The sequence below is a fragment of the Astatotilapia calliptera genome, chromosome 15 (genome assembly GCF_964374335.1).
Source record: "Astatotilapia calliptera chromosome 15, fAstCal68.1, whole genome shotgun sequence".
In the NCBI taxonomy this organism is placed as follows: Eukaryota; Metazoa; Chordata; class Actinopteri; order Cichliformes; family Cichlidae; genus Astatotilapia; species Astatotilapia calliptera.
In genome coordinates, this window is record NC_137436.1 from 23993278 (window position 1) to 24010321 (window position 17044).

Consider the following 17044-nt stretch of genomic DNA (forward strand, 5'->3'; position numbering starts at 1 on the left):
ACAGGCAGAAACACAGGTGTGCCATGGGCTCCCCAGTTTCACCCATTGTTGCTAATTTGTACATGGAAGAAGTGGAAAAGAGGGCTTTGCTATCCTACCCTGGAACACCACCAAGCCATTGGTTCAGATATGTGGATGACACCTGGGTGAAAATCAAATCTCAGGACGTACTACATTTCATGGATCACATTAACTCGGTGGACCGACACATCAAATTCACCAGGGAGGATATGAAAAGGGGCAGGTTAGCCTTCTTAGACTGTGAGATTTCCATCAGTAATGGGGGACATCTAAAAGCTGACGTGTACCATAAACCTACACATACGGATCAGTATCTAAGGTTTGACTCTCATCATCCACTGGAGCACAAACTGGGTGTCATTAGGACGCTACAACACGGAGCGAACACCATCCCCACAGACACAGCGGCCAGGAAAGCTGAAGAACAGCACATCAAGAAGGCCCTGAGTAAATGTGGTTATCCCAGCTGGACTTCTGTCAAAGCGGGAAAGGCACCTAAAGAAAGCTCCAGCTAATCCAGGAGAGAAGGACAACCACTGCCCAAGCAAAAACCTGTAGTGATCCCATATGTGTCAGGAGTATCAGAGCAATTGAGACGCATTTTTTCTAAACACCAGGTCTCTGTGGCTTTTAAACCCCAAAACACACTGCGCCAAAAATTGGCCCACCCCAAGGATCGGGTCCCCCGACACAAACAGAGTAACATAGTGTACGCTGTTAAGTGCCAGGAGGATTGCCAGGATTTATACATCGGGGAAACCAAACAACCTCTGGCGAAGCGGACGGCACAACACAGAAGAGCTACCTCGTCAGGCCAGGACTCTGCAGTCTATTTACACCTACAGACCAGTGGACACTCTTTGAAGGATGAGGATGTGCACATCCTGGACAGGAGGAACGCTGGTTTGAGTGCGGAGTCAAGGAGGCCATTTACGTGAAAAGGGAAAGCCCATCTCTGAATCGAGGAGGGGGCCTAAGGGTACATCTTTCGCCATCTTACAATGCTGTGATTGCAGCCATTCCCCAACTCTCTGTGAATGGTACTCATGGCCATTAATCAGTGGTCTTTGATCAGTGGGTTTTGGTCAGTGGTTGTTGTCAACGGTCATGAGAATTTGCATAATTATGATTAAGGAACTGACCTCCCAGCCCATTGTTCCCTCGGTGGGCTGGTTTCAGTCATTATACAAATGTACTGTTTATAAGATTTGGAGAACCCTGCAGTCAGCTGAGACTGAAGAAGTCACTTGGATGAGTGACGAAACGTTTCTCCCACAAAACGCTACGTTCAGATGAACAGAATCAACTTTTGGAGATAGAAAAATATAGTTTTTCATATAAACTTGATTATTGTCTGTTGTAGGGCTGCAAACGATTATTTTCATAGTCGACTAGTCATCAATTATTTTTGCGATTAGTCGACTAATCAGATCATGTATCCATTGGACGTAAAACATACGGCTTATTGCACCAGCATTCATCTGCTCTTATATAACTATAATTAGCTTACTGCTTGAAGTGTTTAAAGTATGTGCTAACTAAAAATAAAGACAAGATGATAGATTAGACTTTTAATGAAATTTGAAAATTGTCTCAGTGGTTTAATAAATTAAGTCGTCTGCTCTTTGCTCCCTAAAATTTAACAGGACATTGGAGTAAATTCTCGACCATCTCAAACTTCTGTTTAATCAGTTTTCTGTTTGACGTTTATTCAGATGTGTAAAATCTATAACTTTAATCTCAGCCAAACCGAATTACTCCGGAACAAATAAAACACTGAAAAAAGCCAAACAATAACATTTTTAGGTTATCTAAGTGACTTATATATCATGTTTAACCTGAGTAGCAAAAGACCGCGGGGGTTTGAAAACGATGTGCCGGGTGTTTGCTGTTCTCCACGGATCTAGTGAGCCTTACCCCGGCTAGCTATCAAGCTGGTGGGTAACAGACGTCTCCGAAAACGTCGGTGCACTTTTGCAAATATGTGGTGTCTTGATAAACTGAGCAGATGTTTGATGTTTACACAGCTACATTCTCTCTGAAAATATGTTAAACGTTTATTTTGTGACCCAGAAACAGTCATAAGAGTAATATTAAAACTAAGTAGCTGCCGCCATTGTTGGAAACTGGAATTGGCTGGGCCGCGCTATGAATCGGGTTTGGCAACAAAGGATACACCCGACCCATCCTTCAAATCTGGGGAAATGAAGAATGCATTGTCGACCACATTTGGAGGCGTCTTCGAATTTGGACAGCCTTCCTCCCGTCGCTGTAACGTAATCGGCCTCGTACACAGCTACGATACCGGAGACTGCTGCTTCTTCTTCTTCTTCAGGGTTTAACTGCAGGTGGCATCCTTGTACATGCAGTGCTGCAATCTTCGGTTTCAGTCTGTTATTACACTGCTGTTTACCTACTGTTTATTCCTGCGTCTTTCGGGATCTTACAAAGTTTCAAACGACGCGTCGACTAGTGGTGCAACCGATCGAAAATCTCTCGGATCGGATCACTGTTTTAAGTCAGTGAGCTGACCATAACTATTGCTTGACAGACCCACCACGCGCTTTTTTTTCTTCTTTTTCGAATCTTTGGATCACGTGCGTTTCAACATCAGTTCGGATTACGGATCAACCGTGATCTGCTGCCCCACTAGCGTCGACTATTAAATATGTTGTTGACGATTTTGATAGTCGAAGTAATCGTGACTAGTCGAGGAATCATGGCAGCCCTAGTCTGTAGCCCACATAATTAAACACTTTAGTTAGATAAAACGTGAGTTTTGATCTTATGTACTGTATAGCCTGTATAATAAATAAATATGTAGGCCAATAAGTACAAAATCCAGAGAGCTACACAACATGGGACGGTTCATTTACAAAGAAGTGGACAATTTTACAGAGCTTCATTAACTCTTCCAGTCACATATCCTGAAAAGGTTGAGTTAAATTGATTGTCCCCAGTGAATGGGAGGTGTCTGTTTACCTCGGAGATTGAGTGGCAGTCCACAGAGAAAAACTTTGGTCAGATCCGTCTTCATCTAATCCCAGCTAACTGAATTTTGTGTTTCTTCAGTGTTTGGCGGCATGATGTCGAGGATGTGCCGCTTCCTAACCACTGATGGGAACCACCTACGAGTGCTGGAGCAGATGGCTGAGAGTGTCCTGTCTCTAAACGTTCCCAGACAGCCTTAGATGTAAACTGGGATGGTTTGCATCTAAGAGTGAAGTTGCAGGAATGACAGTGAGCACCTTCAAGTCAAGGGCCGTGGTCTTCAGCAAAGAAAGAGCAGAGTCCTATCTCCAGGTCAGGGATGACTCGCTGCATCAAATGGAGAATTTTGGTACCTCAAGGTCTTATTCACAAATGAAGGGAGAACAGAGCGGGGTGTTGACAGACAGATTGGGGCTCTGTTGTTTTGAAGTAAGAGTTAAGCATAAAAGTGAAGCTGTTGATTTATCGGTCAATCTACCTCCCCACCATCAACTATGGTCGTGAGCTTTAGATAGTGACAGAAAGAATGAGATGGCAGATATAAGTGACAAAATAACCCTTCTCTGAAGGGTAGACAGCCTTTGCCTTTGTGATAGGATGAAGAGTTCAGTCATTGGGGAGGCATTTGGATTAGAGCCACTGCTCCTTCACATCGAAAGGAGGCAGCTGATGTGATTCTGGCATGTGATTTGGATGCCTTCTGGACACCACCTGCATGAGGTGTTTTAGGCATGTCCTGGAGGTAGGAGGCCCCAGGGCAAACTGAGTGCTTGGTGGAGAGATTACATTTCACAGTTGGCTTGGAAATAATTTAGTTTTCCCCCAGATGAGCTGGAAGAGGTGGCTGGCAAAAGGGAGGTCTAAGTTTCTCTCCTTAGATTGACCAAACCCATGACCTTGAACCTGGATATATAGGACAGGGAGGATGAATAAAAGGATGTTACATTAAACCAGTGGTTCCCAAACCTTTTTTTTTTTTTTTGCTAGGCCCCTGTTTGTTTTACAAGAAAATCTTCGCAGCCCCCCGGCACAAACACATCCTCAAACCACACACAGCCATTTATTGTTTTCAAACTCCACTGCAGTTTCTTTCACACCTCAAACCTTTAAAAAACCAAAAGCAAACAAATAAAAGTAAACTACAATAAATTACAGGTTGCAACAAAATAAACTAATACCATCTTTATTTTAAGCGTAGTTGTTTCTTTCCCCCTTTGTAAGAATAATTTTTCAAAACATGCCTCTATGTGCAAAGTGGGTTTAAAAACATAAAACGTGATTTGGACAGGGGAAATGGGTTTTGGTTTAGACACAAATACATATGATTTAAAAAAAAAATCTTCTTGTGATCACACATACTTTTTTTTGTGCCTCTAAAACATCCTTGTTTGTCTTTCCAGAACAGACATATGATGTCGTAACTGTCGGAGCACCGGCCTCTCACTGCCAGGGTTTCTAAAAATGGCGTTCTGAGGAAGCTCATCCAGAAGTTTGAGGAAGCAAAGAAACGGTAAGTTGAGAGTAAAGTCGGGCGTCACATTAGGGCTGGGCGATATGGCCTAAAATCCATATTGCGGTATAATTTGAAGCACGTGCGGTAACGATATATATCACGAAATATTCTTTTCTTCTGTATAACATATTTTCCACACTATATGACACACTTAATTAATTTTGTGCCTATGTATGAATTCTGGTTGTGCTTACTGACCTCGAACCGATTTTGGCGTGCAGAAATCTGTTAAAAAATGTTTTAGTACAACTTTGGTAAGCTGCACTGCTTGATGGATTGTCAGAGCATTACGGCTGCCGTAGTGAGGAGCTTCACGGAGTAATCTGGGTCCAAAACTCCGTGGGCTTCAGCTCCCAAAGTCAAACGAACACTGAGAGTTAAAAACGGTCTAAATTCTTTCATCTTTAATGAAATCATCAACCTTGCTGCTTTACCAGGTGTAACAATTAAGTTTAACATCCATGCATCAATGAAAACAGAATTTATTAAATTTAACGGAGTTACAAGTTAACAGGAAGTTAGCTTGCTAGTTTCCATCTAAACATTTCATACCATGTTCTGACTGAGAGATTTTTTAAACTAATTAAAACGTACAGCTCTGCTACCACTTCCAACATAAATGAAGACAGAAAACTAAACAGCAGTGGCGTTTGCAGGGTTACTGAAGTTGGACTACCTGGTATATAATGTTGTGCTACGTGATTGCTAGCGACACAGCTTTGTTAGCATAACATTAGCACAGTGAAGCTGGAGGATGAACGCCAGCTTCACTTTTTTCCACTTGATAAAAGTTAACGTGAGGGACAAATGCAATCGCATAGCGATGACCTCTGCTCCTGTTTTGGGTTTTTATATTTTGCTTTATTCGTCTTGTGATTTGTATTTAAACAGTCGTTTTTGGTCATCTTGTTTCTTCAATTTCTGCATTAATACTTCAGTTCCCATTTTATGGCTTCCTCTTAGTTTTGCTTTTGTTACTTTTCCAATCAGCGTAAATGAGGAGGAATGGTGAGTCCTTGCACTGCTTTGCTTGTTTTCATTTGACTGAACTAACTTCATTAGAGTTATTTGATATTGTATTTTGCACTATCCTACTGTATATTACTGTATTAGTAGTATTCTTATTGTATATATGGTATATCTTATTCCTCTGTCTCTCTTGCTGCATTGAGTATGTGTATGACTAAAGAATTTCCCTCGGGATAAATAAAGTTCTTCTTATCTTATCCTTAAGATTTGTACAACAAAGTATTTTCAGTTTTAAGCTGGAAGAATGGGGTTTTGCACAGCTTATCATGTTAATGCAAGGAAAAAAGGGCACGTAGCGCATCGGTGATGTGTTCACTAATAGAACTAAAATGTGTGTTAGCTTAAAATGAGCAAATCCTTTGTCACAAAGTTGTATATGAATACTGCTCATTGTATACATTCAGTCATTTTAAAGTCTATCAAAAACATGTTTCTGTGCTTGGAAAGTCAAATCCTGACAATATTAATGAGACGTTTCTAAAATTCTTCTACACAGATGGTCTGAATTTGTGAAGCGAGTGGTATCGCATTTATCGAAGTCGGCTCCTCGTTGTTTTTTCTAAGCCACGATTAGGCTCATTGAGAGCAGGCATGTGCATGCAGACAGTGTTTGTTTTTACATCTGGTGGGTAACGTCCCTCCCTATACTTTTGGAACAGTACCTCTGAAGCTTGATTTAGATTTCTGCAGGAAATTTACGTTCTAACTTCAGATGTAACACCTCTTAACACTAAACCGGTCCATCACGCTGTTGTTTCCAGTTACAGCGTATATTTCCTGCTGAAGCATATTTCAGGCATAAGACAGAAACATTACAAAAATATACACCTGCAGGCCACTCTATTGTCTTTATTTGACTAAATGCACTAAATTGCTGCCACAAGCTTTTGAACACATGTACCTAATAAAGTGGCTGGTGAGTGTCCTCAGTCCCAGCTCGGATACAGATGTGTCGGTGTGTCTTTGTTCCCTGCAGTAGTGCCCTCTCCAGCTCAGTCATCATCCACATACCCCAGGACACTGTCCGAGCCAAAGAGATCATCGCCTACGTCAACACGCTGAAGACTCAGGTCAGCTATTACGCAGAGAGGCTGTCTCAAGCTGCCAAAGACCAATCGGCCAGCGGACTGGAGTGGACGCTCGCCAGTCTGGTTGACAAGGTACTAAAAGTGTTTGACGTTACGTGGGGACGCTTCATATTTCATTCATACCCTCTTCCTTTCAGACCCGTCAGCTGGTGGCAGTGTGCGGCTGCAAGCTGCTAGCTTCAGCTATTTAGGCCCTGAACGCAGTACGAGTACATCGCAACCAAAGCTTCTCCTTCCGCTGAGTCTGAACAAGTAGTGCTCCGCAATGACAAGGATACGCTGAGAGCAAAGTACAGCGGTCACAACAGCCAGTCGTCACTGCACGTGGACTGGCACGAAGAGGAGTGGGTGAGTTGATCAGCAGTTATTGGCTGTTTTCTGATTCCAGATTTTTTATTTCTTTAGCATGACAACAGACAAGCTTAGTTTCTTGGCACACATTGTGGATACAGCTTGATATCTTAACTACACTCTGAACTCTGTTTTTCTTTTCTTGTTGCTTCTTCTTCTTCTTGAGTCATCCCTCTCATGTTGATTTCCAGCTCAGGTCACTCCTTACTTTTAAGAAGTTGGAGGATTCGTGAGCAGATTTTTCCTTCACCATATCAGCCGACTTTATTCTATGAGAAAATACTCTTAAATGACTCGTCTTTAAAAAGTGTTCAGTGTTTTATGTCTGGTCTGTGTGTCATCTTTGTCTTTACAATGTTGCAGCAATACTTTAGTAATGATATGATATGATATGATATGATATACCTTTATTAGTCCCACAAGGGGAAATTTAAATGTTGGTTTAGTGTAAGCTCAGCTTTTTAACTAATGTAAGAAGTGTTATGACTGACTCGTTTTTAATACCTAAATCTGGCCTCAGTGCACAAACCTAAATGAATCGGTACATATGAAAGCGCCCAAGTCACAAGCTGTGTTCAAGGACATGGATAAAACAAAAAGGTTCAAATTTGTGCCCAAAAACCCCACAAATCAGTGTCACTGTTTTAAAATCTGCTGCGAGACCGCTCTAAATGTCAGCTTTTTCTTTACGTAAAGACTGGGGTCTGTAACATATCAGCTCGTTTCTTATTTATTAAAGAACATGCCTGACACCAGGCTTTTGAGTTAACGGCTCCATGAGATCTCTGCAAGTATTTTTAAGTATTTTTAGGTTCTTTCCAGCAGGATTTGTGGCTAGTTCTGGAGCTTGACTCTGAAATACACACTCTTTGCAAGATGTTGTCTAAACTAGTGGTTGGAAGGCATATTTGTGTTTGGTCTCTGATGGTTTATTTACACTTTTTGCAGGCCACGCCCACGGACTACAGCGCCATGATGAGCAACAAAGCCAAGAAGTCTATTGACTTCCTTCTGATGCAGGACACCGCCCCGACGATAGCCACGGACGTGTCACTGCAGTACCGCCTCGACATCGTCTTCTGCCAAACGGTCACCTACACATATTTTAATTATTGTATGTCTGAGCTGATGCGTTTATCCTGGAGTGACTCAGAGTGAAGGAGAAGGCCAAGAAGAAGTGTAAATATCATAGAAGCAAGGAGTTCAGAGCTCTACGACTTAGTGTCTTTATGGTATTTATGTGTGTAATGGAGACCAGGGGTTCCATTACCCTTACTTGTATTTTTATTAATTGACTGACTGATTTGTATTTAAAAACCGTAATGAAGAAAAACACACACTGGTTGATTGTGATTCTTTATTAGGCTTTTTGGGTTGTTATTTAAGTGACTCGTTAAAGGTGAAGAGACAGGGGGACTGGCCATCCTACCTGTGTCAGGAAAAGAACCTGTGTTAGAGCTGTTCACATTTAATCATTTGTCTGTAACCTAAATTAGTTGTATATGTAAAAAGAGAAGTGTTAACAGTACTCACTTTGTAAAGAGTAAAAGCAGCTCAATCACCTGCTTATGAGCTCCTGGAGAAAACCAATGTGCCAGGCTAGGGGAGTGTGTGTTGGAGTGATTTTGTTAAAAGTTGTCATTATTGTGCTTGGACCTTGTCTTGAACTGTATGTTCAGATATTTTCTGTTCCTCCCCCACATGTAGGATGTTGGGGATGTTACTAGCTATAGTTTTCAACTGCAGGCACAATCTATGTAAGATTCTGGTTTCCTTATTTGGTAAGGAGTGTTCACTTCCTGCCCTTTATGGGCTCACCATGTAAATGGTGGACTGTTAGAGAGGTTAAGCCATATACGAGGTTGAGGGGAGATGACCCTTTTATGACTAGAGATGCGGTTAAAACGTTTGTAAGCAGGAAGTCACGTATACAGACACACATACACATACACTCTCTCTCACTCACTCACACACACACACACACACACACACACACACACACACACAGAACAAAGAATCCATCATATTTGATCCACAATTTCTTTGAAAGTAAAAAATAATGTATTGAACACAGAAGCATGTGATCTCTAAGCGCCCTTCCACTACTTCCATCGAACCGCTTATCCACTTCAGGGTCACAGTGTTATGTCACTTTTCCAGGTTCGTGGTGATGATGAAGGTGATGCAGTGACCTACAGCACTGTGAAGGCTCATTCCTCTTCTGCTGCAGCCACTGCTGATCCCAGCAGCCTCTACTCTACTCTCAGTTTCCCAGTCACATAGTTCAAGTTAACAAAAAGGACTCGCATTTAAGTTAAAGACTAATTTTGTGTTTGCATGCAACAGATTGATAGCGACGTGCTAATTATCATAAACTATTAGATAGATACCATTATTATAACAAACATTTGGTTTCAAATCCAGAAGCACGTCTTTATATCCTCCATTAAAACTATATAAATAAATGTAAATAGAAACTTTATTTTCTTTATGAAATCAGACCAGTGTGTTTCCAGAATGTGATCACTGGAGGGCAACTTACATGTGACAAATAAAGTTCTGATTGATTGATTGAAGTGTGAATATCTAAATGTACCCACATAAGCCTGGTATAGATATTAAAGATATAGTTATACATTTATATTTTACAAAAACATTTCCGCTAACATTTGTACATTATTAACATATTTGCAACTTAACAACAAAAAGTTGTTCCTGTCCAGCAGAAGACATGTGGAGGTTAAATGTAATTTAAACCCTGCTTACACTTGCTGTTCACTTTAATTTAGCTTCAGTTTTTTATTTCCTGTTTTACTTTGAAGTTTACTTTTCTTTCATGTCTCGCATTAGTCCTACTTTTTATTCTGTTATTTCTCAATCTGCCCATATTGTCTTCATCTGTGTTTATCCTAAACCTCAACTAGTCCTCGATGTATATAAAGTCCTGTCCTCCTTTATCTTTCCCTGATCATTTGTTGGATCTTGTGATTCGGGTTTCTTCTTTAAGTTTTGTTTAGTTCCTTCCACATTCAGTTCTCAATTTTGTTTTCGTTACATTTTAATTTGAGCAATTTTTAAGTCTGCTGTTTTCCATTTTATTTCTGCACATAAATAAACATTCATATTTGTAAACCATTTCTTTATTAATATTATTTTTTATTACAAAGTTATACTACTAATCTCTTCTCACTATTACAACTAGCATGAAAACCACCTGACGTTCTGTAAGTCTCTGTTATCCCAATAGAAAAGCTCTGATACGTATAAGAATTTTCTCAAAGAACTTCTAAATACCCTCTTGGTTTTACAGCTTGACTTGATGAGCAATAACACTGTGATGGAAAATGTCTTTATTCTATGTATTCATAACATATTTTAACAGTAGAAGAATATAAGGGGCACCTTTGTGGGTGGGAGGTATGCCCCCCACACCTCCACCAGTGACGGCCAGAAAGGGCACCTTTTGCACGTATGAGGACGCACACATGCACACTGATGCACGCGCGTTCGCTCATCTGAAAAAGTGGCACTTCCGGGCCACGCGGTCCCCACTGCGCACGCTCTATGGCCTCCATATTAATGATCAATGATAACTGAAGAGGAAGCTTGAACCCTGGCTCTGGACATTTTCATGACAGTGGCAGTGCAGACATCTGCATGTTTTTTTCCATCATAAAGACTGTGATATGAAGCATCATCAAAGTGTCACTTCAGTAATGCTGCTGAGAGAAAGAAGTGTTCACTCGTGTTTTTTAATAGGTGACTTAAAACACCAAACTCTAATTTCAGGGGTTTATTTTAAGTTTAAAGAATATAACAGCTGGTAAGACAGCTGGTTTAGTCACTGTGAATGTTAAAGGAGATTTGTTAAACCATTGCTTAATGGCCCGTTAAGCAATGGTTTAACAAATTTGCAGTGCAAGTCACTCTTTACTAACACATTGTAGATCAGTTTATCTACAATGACACATGATTTTTGAAGTTTTGTGTGTGAGGGTTTAGTCTCTCACACCTTACCCTTTCCTCTCCAGTATCACAACAGTATGACTCCAAAGTACGGTTCAGTAAACAAACAAGGACTCTAATGTCAGAACAGAAAGATGCAGTTGGAAGATAATTGATTGTGTTTTTATGACGTGTAGTAAACTATACCCCTCTTCTTCTTCTATGTTGTTGCTCTTGTGTGTGTGTGTGTGTGTGTGTGTGTGTGTGTGTGTGTGTGTATACCTTAGAAGTCAAAGGTATACACACACACTGAGTCACTAATACTTTTGTAAGTATTAGTCATACTTACAAAAACATTAAGCGTCTTCCCCCACCCTCAAAGACAGACAAAAAAAGGTTTTTGCACGTACCACTTTTCCACGACACCACACAGCCAGCCTGAATGCATTTTAGATGCATCCTGAAGCGAAATCAGTTTAGTTGCAAAACTCATTGACAAACCAATGGCCATTTTTTTCAATTTCCATTAGTCTAACTACAATACTGAAGATATAAACCTTTGTGGATCCTTGAGCTGTTAAATGAGCTTTGAAGTATTAAAATAATTTACATAGTGAGAAACTTGTTCTTAATCAAGTGGCCAATTTAGACACGACCTTTGCCAGTACTGAGTCAGGATGAGCTCACAACCAATCATCCGTAACTACAACGACAAGATCCAAACAAGACATTAAATTATGTTACTAAAAATTCTGAAATAATTTGTGGGTATTACAGTTTTTTCTGAATGCTTAAACCCTAACTGTGATTCTTATAGCACAATTTCTAAAACTATTGATACTTATAGCAAAACCACTCACTGAGTTTGCAAAACTAAGAGCACAAACACTGCTTTGCACTCAGTTTGCAATTTTGTAACACACACTTTGCAAACCTGTAGCTACAATTCACTGCACAGCACTCTTTTTGCAGAACTGTAAACACAACTCACTGCTTTACACTCAATTTCCAAATGATCAATGCACTCCTAGCAAAAGTATACACATGTATGGCTATCATTAACACTATTTTGCCAACTGTCTGGCACACTTTCACATGTCAAAACTTTTTTAGATAATTAGTTCACTTTGCAATCAGCCTAAGCACTATAATACAGGTAAGCTGTGTGTGTAGAGTACAATGGAGGGAGCAGAAAGAGTGAGAAGTAGAGGAGGCCGAGGAAGAAGACGTGGAGGTGAAGAAGTAGGATGAAGAGGACGACAAGGACAAGGAGGACCAAGACGAGGAGGAGGGAGAGGAGGATGAGGAGGGGGGATAGGAAGGGTAAGAATGCTAATCAGCACGGCTAGCATTGTTAAATGTTGTCATTGCTAACATATAGCTGTTTAACAGCATAGTGAGTAGCGAGAACGCTAAGTTATTGTTAGCTTTTAAAAGAAAAATGTTGGCAACCGTAACCATGGCCTGCGGAGGGTATATAAATGCTGCACAAGGTTCCATTCGTCCCTTTACACTTGCTATTGGACTTGTTTTGACCTGCTCCAACCTCAGCCTGTGGAAAGTTAAGTTTTCGGAAAATATTTACTGAAAGCGGATTTGACTTGCTCGCCACAACAAGTACTTCATCTTTGGATTGTTTGTACTTGTTTTTCATACAGCAAAGCCTGAAGATGGCTCGTCGTGGACTCGACAGCCCCCTGGACTTCGCTGCAGGTACTTTTAACATTTCTTCAGTTATTTTAAGAGCTACTAAATGACTGTAATAATTTAATAAGTTCCAGTGTGAATATCAAGTTTTAATGTTATCAAAATATGCTTATTCCAAGATTTTTCCCCGTAAATTGTTTGTATGCTTTAAATTTTCCGGGAGAGGTGTAGAAATTATTAACGACTGGTGTATGAATTTGAAAAAAAAGGTGTTACTTTGATTTGAAGGCTTCAAATTTGACACTTTTTTAATGATTTGGTTAAAAATAGCTTAACGGACTAAAATTTGTAAAATGCCCCAAAATCAGTCTCTGTGGTAACAGCATCTTCAGCATGTCATGACGTCAGAACACACAGGTGTAAACACACCAGATCCCGGTCCCTTCCTAACATCCTGTTCTTCTTGGATCAAAGGCTTTATTGAAATAAACTATAACTTTTCCCCTGCTACAAAACATGATAATAAAAAATAACAAAAATAAATGAATATAAAAAAGAATATGAAAACAGTAATCATAGTACAGTAGTAATAATGGTATCCTTATGTTATGCCACTACTATATCTTATTATATAGCAGTTAATGATGTGAACTTAGTTGACTTAGCTGTTTTTTGCTTGCATGAACAAGTAGAAGTGTCATTCAGTCTGACATAAATGTAGCCTAAAATGCTTTTCTCTCATTGTCTGCTCAAACTAACAGATGTAGCTCTGTTCCTTTAGCACTTGATGTTTATTACATTCTTAATGTTATTTTAAACTTGTTTCCTCACAGGTCGTCTCGACTACGTGGTTGAGCGTCCTGCAGAAGAAGGCCTTCCAGAGGTCATCAGGATCCTGGATGACTCTGATACCGAGCGTGTCAGTGAAGGTGAGTATGGTGAGTATATCCCTCTCCCATCCTCACCCTCTTCTCCTGAAGCACAGGATCCTGATGACAGTGAAGAGGAAGGTGAGTACCCTCCCTACATACCTGAGGACGTCGAAGAGGTGAGTGAAGACACTGACAATTCCTCTGACTGGAACAACTCAGAAGAGTGGGCCGATTGGCCTAGTGACGACTCGGGGTATGACACCATGGATGAGAGAGCTGATTCCCCTCTCATCCAGGAGCTCCCTCCAGAGCCGTTTTGGCACGATTGGCAACATCCTATTGCTCCAGGTGCTGCCCCGTTCGCCATGCCGCCTTTCGGCCAGGCCAACGCCCCACTCTTCCCGGTTGGTGATCCTTTAGCTTCTCCTGCTTCCTCTGCTCCTCCCTCAGCTGCTTCCTCTCCTGCTCCCTTAGCTGCTTCCTCCCCTGCTCCCTCAGCTCCTTCCTCTCCTGCTCCTTCTTCCGCTACTCTCTCAGCTTCTCCTTCAACCTCAGCTCTCACCTCCTCAGCAAAGAGAAGCGGAGACGACACCTGCACTGATGAGGTAAGTGCAAAGAGGTGCAAGGTAAGTGATGACACGTTTTATGGCCCTTCAACATCCTCGGGTTCTGTTGGTGTCAGACGCTTCTGGGAAAGGCCTTTTAACCTTTCACTTGATGACAGCGACTCTGACTAGATTATGTTAGAACTTGTTTTTAAGCTTTAAATGTTTAAGTTGGCCTTTGCAGTGTTTGTAAATGACTAACATTTTTTTCTCAAGCTCTAGCTCACCATGCAGGACAAAGGTAAGTCCGTACTTAATGTCAACACAAATAAGTAGAAAAGGTTTAAAATGATGTCGTGAACTGACTGTAGTCTCTTGTTTTTACATAAGGTATAGCCTGTGGCTCAGGGATCAGAGGTAAGGTAAAAACACATAACAGAAGAAAAGTAAAGTGAACAACTCTGTGATCTGTGAATTCATGCTTTTCTCTTTGTCTTTTTGTCTTCAGGTGCTTTACACTTGTCCTCTCCCAGCATTCAGCACTTCAGACACTCAACGCCCAGGACGGAGCTAACACAGAGAGACAGCCTTACCCCAACCCGATGAGAAGGATGGATGACCAAATGACAAACTGGAGAGTGGTGCTGTGTTCCAGCTATGTAAGTTATCACCTCACATTGGCTACAAACTGTCTTGAAGACTAAATCCTTCCAATAGCTGGTGTAAATCATCGTCCTACAGTACTGTAGGTTTAAGTTTAGTTATAGTTATTGTGTGTATATGTTGAGTTTAAAATTGCATTTTAACAACATGCTGCAGCTACCAACAATGGAAATGCTGTTTTGTGTTAAAATGACGTCTTTCTCGTGTTATTGCTTTGCAGGGCAGCTGAGAGTGGACAGAGCTGCACAGAGGACCAAAGATCCACTCTCAGCACTTCATACCTGACTGGCCACAGCACCACCCCTCTTCACCCAGGGTGAGGAGGGCCCTGACCCCACCTGCACAGAGGGAGTTGTGAACATGCACTTCTGTGTCGGTGGGTTTAGGAGCCTCCTCACACTCACACGGATGAAGACTGTCACTGGAAGATGTCTCCATTGCATCAGCAGGACGTAAGCATTTGTATAATATTACAGTTTGTGATGTTTTATACATGTTTTTATTGCTTCACTTCAAACTAGGAGATATAAAATAAACCAGTTTTCATAATATTTTCTGTGTATTTAGCTGTTTTCTTAATAAGTTATTTGGAACATCATTGCAACCTGTCAGCTTTTTATTGGGGATTTATAAAGTTGCTGGTGGCTCAAGTGTGTACAGTGGGGTGTTGTTTTTGTCACATGGTAAAAGTGACCTCATAGGGAGCAAAAAGAACAACTGAACAATTTGGGGATTCACAGACTTTGGTAATCATTAAAAGATGAAGAAAAATAGTTTTATGTGATCAGTTTTAAGTAGTGAGCAGCAATTTAATCAAATGCTGGGATGAAATGGGACAAAAGGGTCATGTGACAGCCACATTAGTTCCCTTCCCTCGTTTAACAATGTGTAAGCAGACTGCTTTAACACTGGAATTCCCAGCTTCTACCGTTCTACCTTTAAAAGCCGGAGAGCAGTCAAGTCAAGAAGGCTTCTACCTGAGACCCCCGCGGAGTCATCATTTTGCGTTTCTACCTTTAAAAGCCGGAGAGCAGTCAAATGCTGGAAGTGGAAGCTAAATTGGCTAGTCATTCATATGTATATTGGGTCGTTACCTAGGAATTCTGGAGGGAGGGGATTGGGGGAGAAATCAACACACATGAGTCTAGGTCCTTTGTTGCTGACATTTATTGATAAAAACAGTAGTTTCATTTCATGTTATTTCCTTTTTCATTTCAAGCAAGGAAGTGGATGTAGTTAGTAAGTAAGATATTTCAGACATTATTCTGACACAGAGGAGGAGATACTGGAATTATAATTAGTATCTATGCATGCATTTGTGATTTTGTTTGACCTTCCCATTGCTCACAATTTGAATTTGTTCACACTGCAGATGAGTGTCTCAGTCCCCAAACAAGCTCTCTTTTTCGGTGGAGAAGCAGTCTCCTCATCCGCAGTGAGTGTGGAGAAATCAACACACATGAGTCTAGGTCCTTTGTTGCTGACATTTATTGATAAAAACAGTAGTTTCATTTCATGTTATTTCCTTTTTCATTTCAAGCAAGGAAGTGGATGTAGTTAGTAAGTAAGATATTTCAGACATTATTCTGACACAGAGGAGGAGATACTGGAATTATAATTAGTATCTATGCATGCATTTGTGATTTTGTTTGACCTTCCCATTGCTTACAGTACAAAAAACCAACCATTTGTACACATATGTACTAATAATAATAAAAAGTGAGTGCAACACTGCAACCCATCACCCCGTCGTTCAGTGGTCGTTGATCAGTGGTCCATTGTGGCACCATTCAGAGCACTGGTACAATAGTACCAGCAAGATATGGGAAGACATTGCAAATGTACTTGGATTTTAGGTTGCAAGCCACCCAAAACTTGATCCCAAACTTGTCAGGTTTACTTGCAATATACTGCAGGAAACCCGTCACCCCGTCGTTCTGTGGTCCATTGTGGCACCACTGATCAACGACCACTGAACGACGGGGTGACGGGTTGCATTGTTATGTGGTCACACCCCCGTCGTTGATCAGTGGTCCATTGTGGCACCATTCAGAGCACTGGTACAATAGTACCAGCAAGATATGGGAAGACATTGCAAATGTACTTGGATTTTAGGTTGCAAGCCACCCAAAACTTGATCCCAAACTTGTCAGGTTTACTTGCAATATACTGCAGGAAACCCGTCACCCCGTCGTTCTGTGGTCCATTGTGGCACCACTGATCAACGACCACTGAACGACGGGGGTGTGACCCCGCTGATCAGTGTGACCTGACCCCACTGATCAATTGTGATCAAGGGTATATATATGATACAATCTCACTGCACTTAGCCTAACCCTTCATTGCCCTGAAGAATCCTGTGGTGTACGGACCTCCTCT

General features: G+C 41.0%; 2 protein-coding genes across 2 annotated transcripts; both read left to right on the top strand.

The window, feature by feature from the left end:
* The first annotated feature begins 6287 nt into the window (after positions 1-6287).
* On the top strand, positions 6288-8328 carry LOC113037165 (inositol polyphosphate-4-phosphatase type I A-like). The gene is made up of 3 exons (XM_080290116.1): positions 6288-6714; positions 6780-6990; positions 7942-8328. The coding sequence occupies exons 1-2, from the start codon at positions 6502-6504 to the stop codon at positions 6831-6833; spliced, it is 267 nt and encodes an 88-aa protein (XP_080146242.1). The 5' UTR covers positions 6288-6501; the 3' UTR covers positions 6834-6990; positions 7942-8328.
* A 3976-nt stretch (positions 8329-12304) lies between these two features.
* LOC145420674 (uncharacterized) lies at positions 12305-15566 on the top strand. Its single transcript, XM_080290118.1, has 4 exons — positions 12305-12651; positions 13419-14419; positions 14511-14661; positions 14886-15566. Exons 1-2 carry the CDS (start codon positions 12609-12611, stop codon positions 14192-14194), a joined length of 819 nt encoding a protein of 272 aa, XP_080146244.1. The 5' UTR covers positions 12305-12608; the 3' UTR covers positions 14195-14419; positions 14511-14661; positions 14886-15566.
* Positions 15567-17044: the final 1478 nt, after the last annotated feature.